Here is a 15,290-nt window from a genome sequence, read left to right on the forward strand (position 1 = left end):
TCCAACGCAGATTCACTATCCAAGTGTCCAGATCCTTTTTCGTTTTAAGTCTACCTAGTCGGATTCGTCCGAAAACAGTAACTTTAGAAATACTAGCCTCCATAGACTTTGTCCCGCATCCCGCGTGAGAGTGCACACTCTGCACTCCGATCTCCCAAGGCCTCCTGCTCCTAACCTTAGAGTTTGGTAGTGTAGTCCTAGCGATCCTGAAGCCTCTGGATCTTGTTACTTACCTGCTAGTATTTCGCATTCCACTTTTAGAGTATATGGTTTTTCGTGCCCCTCGGGCATTTGTGTAAATTGTGCAACTTGAAGTATTTTGGTAAGAGTTTTGTATTGTGCTTAGCTCCCTGACTCATAAAGAGTTCAGGGTAGACTTGTTATAAATAAATATACTTTATTTTCATAACAACTTGTGTGGTGTCCTTTCACTTGGTGTTCAAGGGGTATATGTGATGGTAAAACAGCTGGCTTAACACGCCCTCTAAAGTTTAGCCTAAAGACTGCTTTTGTCCACGCTACTAGGATAGCTGGTCTATAAGGTTGACTTATAACCAATCATCAATAAGGGTCGTTTGGTATGATACACAGTGATCACTAGAATAATGAGCAATATATATCAGGCCAACTTCTCACAGCCTGCAGCATCTTTCTTCAAAGCTCCATAGACTTCGACGCGGAAACCCGACACGACTTCGCACCTATGCAGCAGCCTGTGGGTGAGGTAACACGAGCATTTCGGTGCTCAAGGGTAGCTTGACTCTCCTAGTGTCCAGTTCCATTGTCGTTTTTGTTCTATCTAGTCAGGAATGTCCGTACTCACCTTTTCTTTAAACTGTAATGTCCATAGACGTTTGCACGCATCTCGCGTTTGAGTTCACACTCTGCACACGCGCTCCGTGGGCCTCCTATTACCTACCTCAAGTTAGTATAGCGTGGTCCCAGCGATCCTACAACCTCTGGACAGCTCCATTCCTTTAATTGACTTTCACATTCCACTTACTTAGTATATGGTTTGTAGTGCCCCTAGGGCACCATTGTAATTCGTGCAACTTAAACGTATTTTTCCTAAGAGTTTGTCATCTGCTTAGCCCTCTGACCTCATAAAGAGTTTAGAGGTGTATGTTAGTTAATTAATAACTGTTTATTTTCATAACAATCTGTGTGGTGTCCTTTTCATTTGGTATTCAAAGGTTATGTGTGGTAAAACAGCTGGCTTCACATGCCATTCAGAGTTTAGCCTAAAGACTGCTTTTGTCCACGCTACTAGGATAGCTGGTCTATAAGGTTGACTTACAACCAATCACCATAAGGGTTGTTTGGACTGATACAAGGTGATCACTAGAACTAGTGAGCATCATATATCAGGCCAACTTCTCACAGCGACATCTGGTGCTGTTGTGTCGAGGAGGTCCCTGAGTTAGACAGCGTGCTTGTGGACGGAGCAGGTGTTGAGCAGGATGCACTTGAGGTGGTTGTTGTTGTTTATTGCCTGGTCCGGGCGGTGGGGTGCAGGTTCGGATGCATGTGAATTTGCAGATTTGGCAGGTAAAGGGTCCGTGGGTGCGCTTCGGGGTGGCTTGGTAGCAGGCGGCTGGTCGGCTGGTGTTGAGTGCGTGGAGGGTGGTGGTGTCGTATCTCAGTAGTTTTTCTTGGTTTCGGCGGGGGCCAGGGGTTCTGGCGCTGGGCGCGGTCCAGGCACGGACAGGCGCAGGCGCTGGACACTCCCCATAAAAACTCAGTGGACTGCAACCAGGCATAGCAATGAAGAGCCAACGTTGAAGCCATGGCCCTGCCTAGAATCAGTGGTTTCCACGCCACAACTGGTGGTGAACTTTGCTGCATCTCAACTGTCCACCAAGGCTTGGTTGAGGATGGCGTGGCCCTTCACGGGGAGCAGCCGTGCAACATGTCTCATAGAGCATGCCAGTATCGGAGATGTTTACCGACCTTAAGGCTAAGCTGGTGAAAGAGAAAATGTTCTTTCCAAAAGTATACAGCCTCTTGGATTTCTTGTCCAGTGGGATGGAAGGGAACGCATTTGGGTTGACGCTTGCTGTGGAACTCTGGACCACAGGCTCTACGGGGAGGAATGCTGGGAGAGGAAGGCTGGGTTTTCTGTGGCGGGACGGTGGTAATGGGCAATGATGCGGTGCACGAGAGCCCCTGTGCAGGGTTTTGCTCAAGCCCAAAGAAGAATGCTGGTGAGTGCCTCATTGAAGGGAAGAAAGGGCTCAGCAGAGTTCGCCCTTGGGTGAAGCACCAAGTCAAGAAATTGGTCATCATCTCAAAAGCTGTTACAAGCAGGTCAAGGACCTCCACTGCCTTTCGTATCACCGATGTAAAGGAAGCACCTTCCTCTGAAACAGGGCCCAGAGGGGAAAGCATGCCAGAGTCGGGGGTAGGGTCCAGACCACTAGCGTCACAAAGCCACTCATACTAGTTCTCTTCCTTGTCAGTGTCCTCCAATAAGGGGACATACTCCTCTTCCTCATCGCTCCCTTTGGGGATAAAGGACCTGTCCAAAGGCGGTAGGTCCTGGAGCTGGTATCGTCTGGATGGCCCCAGTGTAGATATCCAGCAGTGTTGGGGTGGCGCGGACTTTGAGATGGGTATGGGTTCGTCATCCAGCTGTTCCAGTAGCAGCTGCATCAGCATCAGAGAAACTGGGGCACGGGTGGGTAAAGGCACCCAATAGGGCTTCAAATCGGATCCGGGGAGTATCCATAGGGATCAGATTGCGTCAGGGAGAGGTGGAGGGCACCAGCAATAACCCATTTTGCGCACCTAGAGGTACTGTGGGGTCCAAACGCGCTGCAGAGGGAGTCTGTGGCCAGAAGATGCTGTGCATTGCTTCATAAAATGTTTTCAATTGGGTGGGCGTTGATCTGGGGAATTCAGGTTAGATCTTCCTTGGAAAGGGACCAGGAGAGGCGTAGAGCCACCTTCTCCCATGTCACCAGGAGCTTCATTATCACTTGCAAATTGCTTTGAAGTGCCTCAACTTGCACTCAAAGCAAGCCTTGGGGTCATGGCCTGACCCCTGACACCAGAGACAGACCATGTGGGAATCAGACACATACCCGTCTGAATGTTTATGACATTCCCTGGGAAGGTTTAAACACTGTAGCTCTTGTTGCAGACATGTCGCTAGCACACTGTAAGCAAATGCTCAAAAATATGCTCCAAAGGGTCGAATTAGTACGTAAAAAAATGACAAAGTAACTCTCCAGATGTATGCTGTTAAAAGGAAATGATGTCAGTGTGCCGGGGTAGCACATATATGGGCACCAAAGCGTCACTTCTGACGCAGACTACGTCGACATATCTGCATACAGAGGTACTACTCAAAATTTTCCAGATTCAGTCTGACACATGGGGATCATTCTAAAATGAAGAATCTGAGGTTAAAAGTCCCTATCAGAAATAAATATTGATTATCTTGTCCAAACAAAATCCTGTTACACTGGTGACTTCTTCTGCTTGTGAGATTCACTCGAAAGTTTGCAAAAACAGGCAGAAAGCAATGCTGCAAAATCACTGTTCTCTTCTTAAACACATTTCCAAGACTGACTCACCCACCAACATACTTGTCCTTTGTGTATCAAATGACACCCATAATAACTATGATAATCATCCATCTTAATTGCTGTAATCAGTGTGAACTGTTTGAGCTCACAAATATGTATGAGTGGACAGCAAAACTAGGACAATCATGTCCAAGATTACAAACAGGATAAAGAAGCAAAAGCTTCACCTAAGATCAATTCCAAAGACATACTTTAACACCTTGGCTGCTGTGACTTTTCCCCTCCTGTGCTGAACTTGTTTGAATACTATGGTTTCATGTCGAGCTCAGCTTGTCATAAGCACAGCTCAACCGTGCCTCATGACGAGCTGAGCTCGTCATGAGCATCGAAGGGGTTAATGTTAATTGGTCATGATTGTTCATATGAGAACCTGTCACGATATCATACATCAACTTGAAAAAATAAGTTGCAAACTTTCTCTTACAGGACAAAATTAAGGATTGCACAAAGTTTAACCAGGTAAGTGAAATGCATGAGTAATAACAACAGAAGCAGGCTCTAAAATCAAGACAAATTAAGAGTCCACAATTTGTGGTTAATGGAGTTTCATTCTAATGCACAAGTTACTACTTGTGTATCGATATATCTGTAAGAGACATTAGTTAGTGATAGATTCCTTACTTTAGAATATCCCCAGGCGTCAGACTGGATCCGGAAACTTTTGCGTAGCAGTACCCTTGCGCGTCGGTTGGAGTCGTCTGCGGATCCGCGTCCGTCATCGGCGCCGTGATGATGTCGTCGGAGTACTTAGACGCCGCCTTCGCGTGCTGACGTCAGTTCTTAGACACAGTTTTCCGCGCCAGAAGCGCAGAGCCATGCCAAAAAAACAACACTGGTGCCAAGAAGCTAGGGCCCTGAAAGGGGATGACCTTAACCCTAGATATCGGTTCGCAGAACAGGGAGGATGGGTGGGTCGGTAAGGAATCTATCACTAACTAATGTCTCTTACAGATATATCGTTACACAAGTTAGTGATAGATTCCTTACCTTACAACCCCGTGGTGGTGGGTCTGCGAACCAATAATCACACCAGAAAATCCTGGAGGACGGAACGGCCGAAGTAGCCATCCCTCCGGACTTGACTGTCCAGGCAATAGTGTCTTGCAAACGTGTGCAGCGAGGCCCACGTAGCCGCCAGGCAAATGTCCTGCAAGGGCACACCTCGGCCCAAGGCAGTTGTAGTGGCTGTGGCTCGAGTGGAATGACCGCGATTGGGTCAACGGCAGATCCCTCTCCCTTCCCCAACGGGAGCACGTAGTTGTGGCGGGCGCGTCCCTCCACGGCTGGGGAGGCCACTTGGGAGAGGCGGAGATCAGAGGCCTCTGGTCTCCGGCGGAGTCCCGGCTCCATATCAACCTGTTGGAGCTGCGGGCGATTCGTCTAGCACTGAAGGCATTCCTCCCGTCTGTCCGAGGGAGTGTAGTGCAGGTGTTCACGGACAACACCACCGCCATGTGGTACTGCAACAAACAGGGCGGAGTGGGGTTGTGGACCCTCTGCCAGGAGGCTCTGCGCCTCTGGCAATGGCTGGAACATCAGGGCGTGCTTCTGATGGTTCAACACCTGGCAGGTTCTCTGAACGCCAGGGCGGAAGAACTCAGCCGACGGTGCTCGACGGATCACGAATGGCGTCTGAACTCGGACGTGGCGCAAGGCCTCTTTCAGCAGTGGGGAGAGCCTTGGTTAGATCTATTCGCCACCGAAGAGAACGCGCATGGTCATCAATTCTGCGCGTTGGAATTTCCAAGGCGGCCGCTCGGAGACGCTTTTCGTCGCGAGTGGAGCTGCGGTCTGTTGTACGCCTTTCCGCCTATACCACTTCTGCCCAAAGTGCTGAAGAAGATCAAGCGCGACCGGGCACAAGTCATCCTTGTGGCTCCGGACTGGGCACGAAGGTACTGGTATCCCGAGCTACTCAGTATGTCAGTCGATCCCCCGGTTCGTCTGCCTCTTCAGGAGGACCTTCTGTCGCAGCAGCAAGGGACGGTCCTCCACCCGAACCGCCCAACAGGGGGTTCCTTCTTAGCCAAGGAGTAACACGCCTGGATGCACAAGATAATCCACCGGGAGATGGTCCGCTTATGCACCGCTTTCCCTTTCTTAGCGCACGCGTATCCAACAAAAAGTTGATCATCCACCCGGAACTGTTGTGTGCGATTCAGATAAAATGAAAGCGCACGTTTTGGGTCCAGGCGGTGGAGCCTCTCCTCCTCTCTCGAGGGGTGCCGAGGCGGAAAGAAGGTGGGCAACGTGATGGATTGCCCAATGTGGAAGGCCGTGCCTACCTTGGGTAGGAAGGAGGGCCTTGTCCGTAACACAACCTTGTCCGGATGGACTGAAAGGAAAGGAGGCTTACAAGATAGAGCCTGGAGCTCACTCACTCTCCTGGCAGAGGTGATGGCTACCAGGAAGGCAGTCTTCAAAGAAAGAAGGCGAAGAGGACAGTTGTGAAGTGGCTCAAAAGGAGCGCACATCAGAAACGTAAGAACCAGATTCAAGTCCCACTGAGGCATCACGAAGGGAACAGGAGGGAACGTATGAGTGATGCCCTTCAGGAACCGATTAACGATAGGGGACTTGAACAAAGAAGGTTGGTCAGGCAGCCTCAGAAAGGCTGAAAGAGCTGAAAGATAGCCCTTGACAGTGCCCAGAGCAGAGCCCTGCTGGGCAAGAGAGAGAAGAAAGAGGAGAACCTCAGAAAGAGGGGCATTGAGGGGATCCACAGCCTTTGCTGTGCACCATGCCACAAATCTGTTCCACCTGCAGGCGTATACCGACTTTGTGGAGGGACGCCTGGCTGCCAGAATGATGTTGCAAACTTCAGGAGGCAAGTCAAATGGCCTCAACTGTTGCCGATCAATCTCCAAGCATGGAGGTGGAGACAGGACCTGTTCGGGTGGAGGACCGTCCCTTGCTGCTGCGACAGAAGGTCCTCCTGAAGAGGCAGACGAACCGGGGGATCGACTGACATACTGAGTAGCTCGGGATACCAGTACCTTCGTGCCCAGTCCGGAGCCACAAGGATGACTTGTGCCCGGTCGCGCTTGATCTTCTTCAGCACTTCCGAGTTCAGACGCCATTCGTGATCCATCGAGCACCGTCGGCTGAGTTCGTCCGCCCTGGCGTTCAGAGAACCTGCCAGGTGTTGAACCATCAGAAGCACGCCCTGATGTTCCAGCCATTGCCAGAGGCGCAGAGCCTCCTGGCAGAGGGTCCACGACCCCACTCCGCCCTGTTTGTTGCAGTACCACATGGTAGTGGTGTTGTCCGTGAACACCTGCACTACACTCCCTCGGACAGACGGGAGGAATGCCTTCAGTGCTAGACGAATCGCCCGCAGCTCCAACAGGTTGATATGGAGCCGGGACTCCGCCGGAGACCAGAGGCCTCTGATCTCCGCCTCTCCCAAGTGGCCTCCCCAGCCCTGGAGGGACGCGTCCGTCACAACTACGTGCTCCGGTTGGGGAAGGGAGAGGGATCTGCCGTTGACCCAATCGCGGTCCGTGAGCCACCACTGCAGCTGACTTGCAGTGCCCTCCGAGATCAGGACATGGTCGGACAGGTTGCCCTGATGCTGGGCCCACTGAAACTTCAGGTCCCACTGCAGAGCCCGCATCCGCCACCGTGTGTGATGCACCAGAAGGATGCATGAGGCCATCAGCCCCAGAAGCCGCAGCGTCAACCTGACCGAAACTCTGGATAAAGGCCGGAAGATCGGAATCAGAGCCTGTATATCCCGAACCCGCTGTTCGGGCGGGTAAACTCTAAACTGCGCCGAGTCGAGAACCGCTCCGATGAAAAGGAGTTTCTGAGAGGGGCACAGGTGTGACTTCGGCACAGTGATGGAAAATCCCAGCTGGTGCAGGAGATCCGCCGTAGTCTGGAGGTGGCTGACGACTGTCTGGGGCGAGCCCGCCTTCAACAACCAGTCGTCGAGGTAGGGGAAGACTGAGACCCCCAACCTGCGCAGATGAGCTGCGACCACCGCCATCACCTTCGTGAACACCCGTGGGGGCGCTTGTAAGGCCGAAGGGGAGCACGGTAAACTGAAAGTGCACCGCAGGCAACGCCGGCGGGCCGGCAGGACGGGGGATGTGGAAATACGCGTCCTGCAAGTCCAACGCTACCATCCAGTCTCCTGGGTCTAGGGCAGCTAAGACCTGAGCCAGAGTCAGCATTTTGAACTTCTCCTTCCGAAGGAAGCCGTTGACGTTCCTCAGATCCAAGATAGGGCGTAGGCCCCCTTTGCCCTTCTTGGGTACCAGAAAGTAGTGGGAGTAGCAACCAAGTCCTACTTCTGGCCCAGGAACGCGCTCGATGGCCCACTTGGCCAAGATATCCGAAACTTCCTCCTGCAGGAGCTGCAAGTGATCCCCCGATACGTGGTGGTTTTGCGGTGGCATGGCTTGAGGAGTCGTCTCGAAGGGGAGGGAGTAGCCCCTCCGGACGATCTGCAGCACCCACCTGTCCGAAGTGACAGTGCGCCAGTGAGAGTGGTGATGGCGAACCCTGCCTCCCACTGGCGTCACATGGGCCGAAAAGCACGGACTAGGAGGGTTTAGAGGTGGATCCCGCGGGGGCAGGTGTGGACTGACTTCGCCTGTTTCCCCGACCGCCTCTGCGGCGGTTTCCACGGTCGCCGCCGCGCTGGACGACAGTCTGCGGCGAGTGGCTGGCGGCACGTGTGTGGGGACACCCTTTCCCTGGCCACGAAAGGAGCGAAAGGCACCCGTTTGCTGGCGCGGGCGGAGAGGCCCAAGGACTTGGCCGTAGCCCTGGAGTCCTTAAAGCGCTCAAGCGCGTGGTCTGCCTTGTCGCCAAAGAGGCGACGGCCATCGAACGGCATGTCCATCAGAGTGTTCTGGACATCTGCCGAAAAATTGGCGAAACTCAGCCAGGCATGGCGTCTCACCGCCACTGTCGTAGCCATCGCTCTGCCTAGCGAGTCTGTAGTATCCAGCCCACACCTGATCGAGTACTTGGCTGCATCCCGGCCCTCCACAAGGGCTTGGCTGAGTTTGGCCCGTACCTCCAACGGGCACTCTGGCAGCACTTCCGCCACCGTCTCCCACAGAGAGTGGGTGTAGCAGCCCAAGAGGCATGCGGTGTTGGAAGACCGCAGTCCCAAACTAAGGGAGGAGAATATCTTCTTCCCATAATTCTCGTACCTCTTGGATTCCCTGTCCGGCGGGGCCGTCGGGAATGCGGTCTGGGAATTAGAGGCCTGGATAACCAGACTCTCGGGGTGGGAGGACAGGAAACATGGGTCGCTCGGAGCCGGGCGGTGGCGTCTGACCCCGTTCCTATCTACGGGCGAACCCGTAGCGGGCCTGGACCAAGTGCCCAAAAGAACGTCAGTCAAGGCCTCATTAAAAGGCAGCAGAGGCTCAGATGAGCATGACTGCGATTTAAGGACCTCTGTGAGGAGGTAGTCCTCACGGCCGCGACGGGGAGCTCAAGGCCCAAGGCCTTGGCAGCCCTCACCAACACCACACCATAGGTAGCTCCCTCCTCCGAAGCCACGGTAGGAGGAGAGACAAATCCAGTGTCTGGAGAGGTGTCCAGGCCACTGGCCTCCCCAAGGTCTCCTGCCCAGTCCATATTAGACTGACACTCCTTGGTCAGAGGGTCCTCAGACCCCTCCCAATCCTCCTCATCACCCATCTCCTGAGATTCAGGGTTGTAATTAAATGAGGGCGGTTCATAGAAGTGGAAATCTCCGAACGGCGTCGGGTACGGCGCCGATAGGCGCCGTCCCGACGTCGAAACCGAAACAAAGGAGGTATCGGGGACGGCGGCGCCCGAGTACGGCGCCGGAGGTGACACCAGACGGACCGACGCCGGGGGGGTCGTAAGGTCAACCGGTGACGATCCAGAGCCCGAGGAAGGCCCAGCGGCGCCGGGCCCGAAGGCGCCGGCAGTGTAGGTGCTGCTGTTCACTGCGGCGCCGGGCCCGAGGGCACCGGCGGTGTCGGGATCGTGAGGCCCTGCGGCGCCGGACCCGAAGGCGCCGGCGGCGTCGGGGCCGAAGCACCCAGCGGCGTTGGGGTCGAAGCCCCCGACCCACTAGGGCCCCCAGACGGGTTCGCTGGGCCCGGAGGCGCCGCGGAACACGTCGGAGGAGAAAGGGACCTCCTGGCCATGAGGAAACGCTCAATCTCCTCCGGCGTCGCGTTCAGCCCAGGGACCGGAGGGTATGGGGCCGGACGCGACGCCCGCGACTCCCGAGGAGCCGCGTGGGCGGTGTCACCGGAACCCCCGGCCACATCGCGCGAGCGTCGGGGGGAGTCAGAAAAGCGATGATGTCTCTTCGACTTCTTGTGTTTCTTACCTGACGACTTGGACCCGGAGGAGTGGTGCCGACTCCCGGAGCTGTGACGGCTCCATCCCTGCGACCTGTTCCTCGACCTCCCGTGGGACCGGGACCTCACGCGGCGCGGGGCCGACTGCCGGAGTACGAGCCGCCTGTGGGACCTCTCCCGCCTGGCTTTCCTCGAAAGGGCCAGACAGTCGGGGCAGGCCTCGTCGTCATGGTCGACGCCCAAACACGTCAGGCACAGGCGGTGGGGGTCCGTGACCGACATGGTGCGGTCGCACTCGTCGCAATGCTTGAAGCCGGGCATCCCTACGGCACCTGAGTCGTGAAGACTTCGAAAAGGATCAAAATGATCACCAAAAAGTTAGTCAAAAATTGACTAAGGGAACTGCTCTTTCCAGATCTGCGCTGGCTGGCGCGGAAAAAAGAAGAACTGACGTCAGCACGCGGAGGCGGCATCTAAGTACTCCGACGACGTCATCACGGCGCCCACGACGCCGACGACGGACGCGGAGCCGCAGACGACGCCTACCGACGCGCAAGGGTACTGCTACACAAAAGTTTCCGGATCCAGTCTGACACCTGGGGATATTCTAAGGTAAGGAATCTATCACTAACATGTCTCTTTCAGATGCTAATTTTCAATTAAGATGATATGGGGTAGACCACATACTTGCATGAATTATCACATTATAAAAGTTAAACATACCGATGAATAGCTTTGGATGCCTGCCTCTGCACAGCCATGTTTCTTCCCTGTAGTGCACAGATTGCAGATGTAATCAGACATCTATCATAAATACTGTCTTTTCTACCAATGTGCTTTAGCAACTCATTGAGTGCTGCTGTTGAGAGAGTAACATCTCGCTTTGCAAGTCCCAAAGCACAAAGAGCCTGAAGACTTTCAATACTGGGCTCTTTTAGAATTGAACTGAAAGAAAGAAAAACGTTTTGTGTTACTATGCGATACATCATAGTAAAACGTATATAGCAAATAATCAAGTTTATGCTTTTTGTATTCAATGAATCATCATCTGTGCTTTTGGTTATCATGTAACACTCCTACCATAATTTGATGTGTATGGACTTTCAATTTTTAAGTTCTCCATATCTGTATTTATTAACAGCTTTTCTCACAATAGGACATCTTAGGAATACAACTTTTCGGAGTAATGGTACCAAATCTGGAAAAACTCTAAACACCTCGATTGGAAGCTTGAGATACATTTTCCACAGATCGGCCCAAAAAACTAATCATGCTGCAATGCTGTCAAAATTTACAGGAAAGCCAAAAACCTATAAAGAACTGACTACTCAAGTATCATACTATTGTTGCATGAAATTCATGACAACCACTATTGGACCTTCAGCTTATCTCAGCAGTGACTAACCCATACTTTGTCTCTGAGGTGTTAACCTTTACTTTGCCACCTTTTAATCATTTAAGATTCACTTTTGCGCTTTTACTTAAATTCCTTCCCTGCATTTACCCAGTTAGAAACCCAGTTAGAAACTCACTTTGTCAAAAGAATCGACCTTTAAGGTACGTATAATTTACCAATAGTTTAAAAATAGAGTTAAAATGAGTATAATTATGGTTAATGTAGAATATCTCAATAATACTTGCCGGCAGGGCTAAGGTTAGTATTCTGATATATTTATAAAATAGACTACTATATTACAAAAAATAAATATGTTATGTGTAAATAATTTATATTAATATACTTTTGTTTAATTTTGTATTAGGGTCCCTTTTTTTTGTAATTACCTGGAAAATAACTGAATTAACATTTATACTATGGTTAAAATATTGTGACATACTAATTTAAAACAGTTCAATAACATTTAGAAGTTAGGCTAGTACCGAATATGGTGAATACAATTAAAATTCAAATTAAAGTTTTTTATAAAATATAAGTTTAGTGTAAGCAACATGGTTAGAAAAAGGATTACAATTATTATGATGTAATTTGTGATTTGTGTAAGTCATATTTTATACAATAGAAGTTACCCACATTTAAATTATTTAAATTAAAGTAAGTACTGTAAGTGAAATTTATTTGTTGATTACTTAAAATCATTACAAACAGCAAAGTACATATCCAAAACGAAATTGAATTAAAAATATACAGATACAGTGAGTTTTTAATATCCAAGATGAGATCCATAGCGGAGCCCTAATATGGTTTGTTCGACTACAAATAAACGGTTTACTAATAAACTATTAGCAGCAAAAATGAAAGTGCCTTGTGCTAGCAGAAAAAATTGCAAGTAAACTTTTTAGATTGGTACGGGAACATGGTATACAACACACCAATTAGCAGCAAAAATTAAAATGCCTTATGCTAGCAGCAAAAATTGAATGTAAACTTTTTCAAATTGGTAAGGGTACATGATATACAACACACCAAATTAGCAGCAAAAATTGAAGTGCCTTGTGCTAGCAACTTAGAATCATCAGGTAAACTTTTAAATTAAAAAAGTGTACATGAAATACCATTCACCATTATGGAGTTGCATTAAAAGCAATACGATACATAAAATACACCCCATTGATTAGCAGCAGAAATTGAAGTGCCTTGTGCTAGCAGCAAATGTTGCAGGTAACCCTTTTAAATTGGTACGGGTACATGATATAAACACACCAATTAGCAGCAAAAATTAAAGTGCCTTGTGCTAGCAACTTAGAATCATAAGGTAAACTTTTAAGTTAAAAAAGTGTACATGAAATACTGTCCACCATTATGGAGTTGCATTAAAAACAGAACGATACGTGGAATGCACCCCATCGAGTAGCAGCAGAAATTAAAGTGCCTTGTGCTAACGGCTAGAATTGTCAAGAAAACTTTCAAGGGGGCGTGACTAGCGACCAGGCAAGATGGCCGCAGCTTGAGAGAGCTCCGAGACCCGAGAGGCTTCCTGCCGAAATCCGACCATTAATCCTGCCCAAAACTGGCTAAAAAAGCATAAATTCTTGAACCGGAGCACATCCCTCCAGTACAGCCATTTTTCGGCGTCCAGGCCCCACCGCACACGGAGATCCGGCGCAGTACACCCGGCGGCCTACTCTCCCCACCGGAGCCGGGGACTCTGGTGGCCGCGAGACCCAAGGAGGGGTCGCTCCAGGTGCCGCCGCAATGGCTGAGCCAGCCGACGAGACCTCCTGCTGGCAGCACCCACATGACAACACGGGCTGACCGCCTTCACCACTGGAGCTCCCACGGGGCAAACGGCGCGCACAGCCGGTAGGTGTGCAAGAAGATCCTGGGCGGCAGAGGGCGGGCTGGTGAGGAAATCCCCGACATCCAGAGTCTCTCCCCCCCCCTCTCCACATCAGTGAAAGTCGGGCCGAGCGGCAAGGGGCACCAGCACCGCAACTACACCGGCGGCACAACGTGCATCTCCATCATTACTGCCACCTACATCCGCAACCTCAGGTTAGAGAAAGCTGACAGCGCCAGTGGAGGACAGGTGGGGGAAGTTGAGAAAACTGCAAACGAACTGTCGGCGGACTCAGCGGACCTCCAGGTCAGGATGAATCAGCTGGAGCAAGATAACAGGACGCTGAAAGCTAAACTGGACGAACAGGAAGGTAGATACAGACGCAACAATGTACGCCTGGTTGGCGTACCGGGGACCAGGCCCTTGACCTATTCGTAGAGGACCTCATTCAAACTCAGCTGAAACAGCGTGGCCTCTCTAATTGTTTCTCGGTGGAACGGCCCACCGAGTGCCAGGAGGGAAAACGCACCCGGGGAAACCGCCAAGGCCCATTTTGGCGCGCATTTTTAACTTCCGTGACCGGGGCGCCACTTTACAAGCGGCGCAAGTTGCCTCTCCGATCAAGATCGACAACTCAGAAGTCACCGTCTACCGGACTATACAGCGGCGGTGGCGCAACAATTGAGGAGCTTTGTGGAAGTGAAGAAGGAAATGCGCAGAATCAGAGGGGAAGTCGTGGTTTTTTGACACCCCGGGAGAAGCAAGAGACTGGCTGGAAGGTTGGCGACCGGCGAGAGGCCCTAAAAATCGAGGACCGGCAAGCGGCGATCCAGAGGAAGGCAGACAACGTGGGACGGCGGCTGCTGAGGACATTACCCTGGAGGACTGCAACATAACTATGGGACAGCAATTGAACTGAAGCACGGACTAAGCTGGCGGCGCGGCGGACTAGGACTGCTGGGTGGGCACTGATGGGGGTGGTGAGGGTCCGCTCTACCATGGACACCAGTAGCTGACCTGGGCGGACATTGCTGACCACTCTGAGAAGACGGCAAGAGGTAGGAGATGTCGTACCTAAACAGCCATATTGGGACTAATTCTGACTGGGTGCTCACTGGGGCCAACGAGATATCACCCTCCAGCGTTATGCAGTTAACAAGGGACTGTAAGCACTCTGCTCAGTTGGGGAGGTGGATAGTTTTGGATCCGCCGGGCAGGGAGGGGGGATGGGGTTTTTAGTTATGCAATGTTTAAGTGCATTTGTTCACAGGTTATGGTTACGCAGTCTCTCCTAGGATCAGTAGTATGCAGACCTGACACACAGGAAGCATATGCAGGACACAGGTACACTGATTGCGGCTTCGATCCTGACATTACACTTCACAGATACCATGCAGAGCACCGGACTGACGGGGGAGGATCCCCAGGCATTGCGAATGGTCAGCCCCCCCCCCTTAACAGTGATATCATGGAATGTCAATGGTTTGGGCCACAAAATTAATCGAGGTCTAGTCCTGCAATATCTAAAGCGGAAGGCACCTACCGTGGTTATGCTTCAAGAGACCCACTTGACGGGGCCGGCTTGTAGGGCGCACAACCGCTGGGGGTTTAAAATGGCCGCACACGCGGGGTTCTCCTCCGGATCTAGAGGTGTGGGCGTCTTGACACAAAAAAGCTCCCCAAGGGGGGCGTGGTCTGCAGCCGAGAGCAAAGGCCGCGTTCTGAAGCGGCTCCTCAGCCCTCGCCCGTATCTCCGGCAATACTCCTGAGCCAGTGTCACTGATTCCCCCTACACCAAGGGGTACTGACCGTACACTCGCCTGGACGCTGCTACCTGCTTCCTGGCCGCCTCTGAGCTCCTCCAGACGAGCCTTGTCCCCGGGGCTCTGCTGCCTCACGGCCTAAAATGGCGGCTGGAGCCGCCGACTAGCGCGGGATGTGACTCCGGGGTCGATTCTGGAGCCTGGGTGCTGCTACAACATCGATCTAGCTGTGTCGGGACCAGCGGAGCCGACTGCAGATTGCTCGTGAAGATCCCACCCCGCTGGCGCTAGTGAGTGCCGACATGTGCTGCTTATAGTGGGCCCCCCCCGGTACCCGGATTGACTTTTACGCGAGTCCCAGGCTTCTGGCCTGCTGCCGGGGCCTGCTCCATACGGCCC

General features: G+C 51.8%; 1 protein-coding gene across 1 annotated transcript in view; it reads right to left on the reverse strand.

Annotated features, from left to right (window-relative positions):
• The window catches only part of SKIC3 (SKI3 subunit of superkiller complex), a 1,256,060-nt gene that overhangs the window by 386,699 nt on the left and 854,071 nt on the right, over positions 1–15,290 (reverse strand). The window contains exon 31 of the mRNA XM_086960925.1: positions 10,616–10,837. Within this exon, the coding sequence (XP_086817051.1) occupies positions 10,616–10,837 (222 nt within the window). The remainder of the gene's footprint in view (positions 1–10,615; positions 10,838–15,290) is intronic.

The sequence above is a fragment of the Lissotriton vulgaris genome, chromosome 3_1 (genome assembly GCF_964263255.1).
Source record: "Lissotriton vulgaris chromosome 3_1, aLisVul1.2, whole genome shotgun sequence".
NCBI classification, from domain to species: Eukaryota; Metazoa; Chordata; class Amphibia; order Caudata; family Salamandridae; genus Lissotriton; species Lissotriton vulgaris.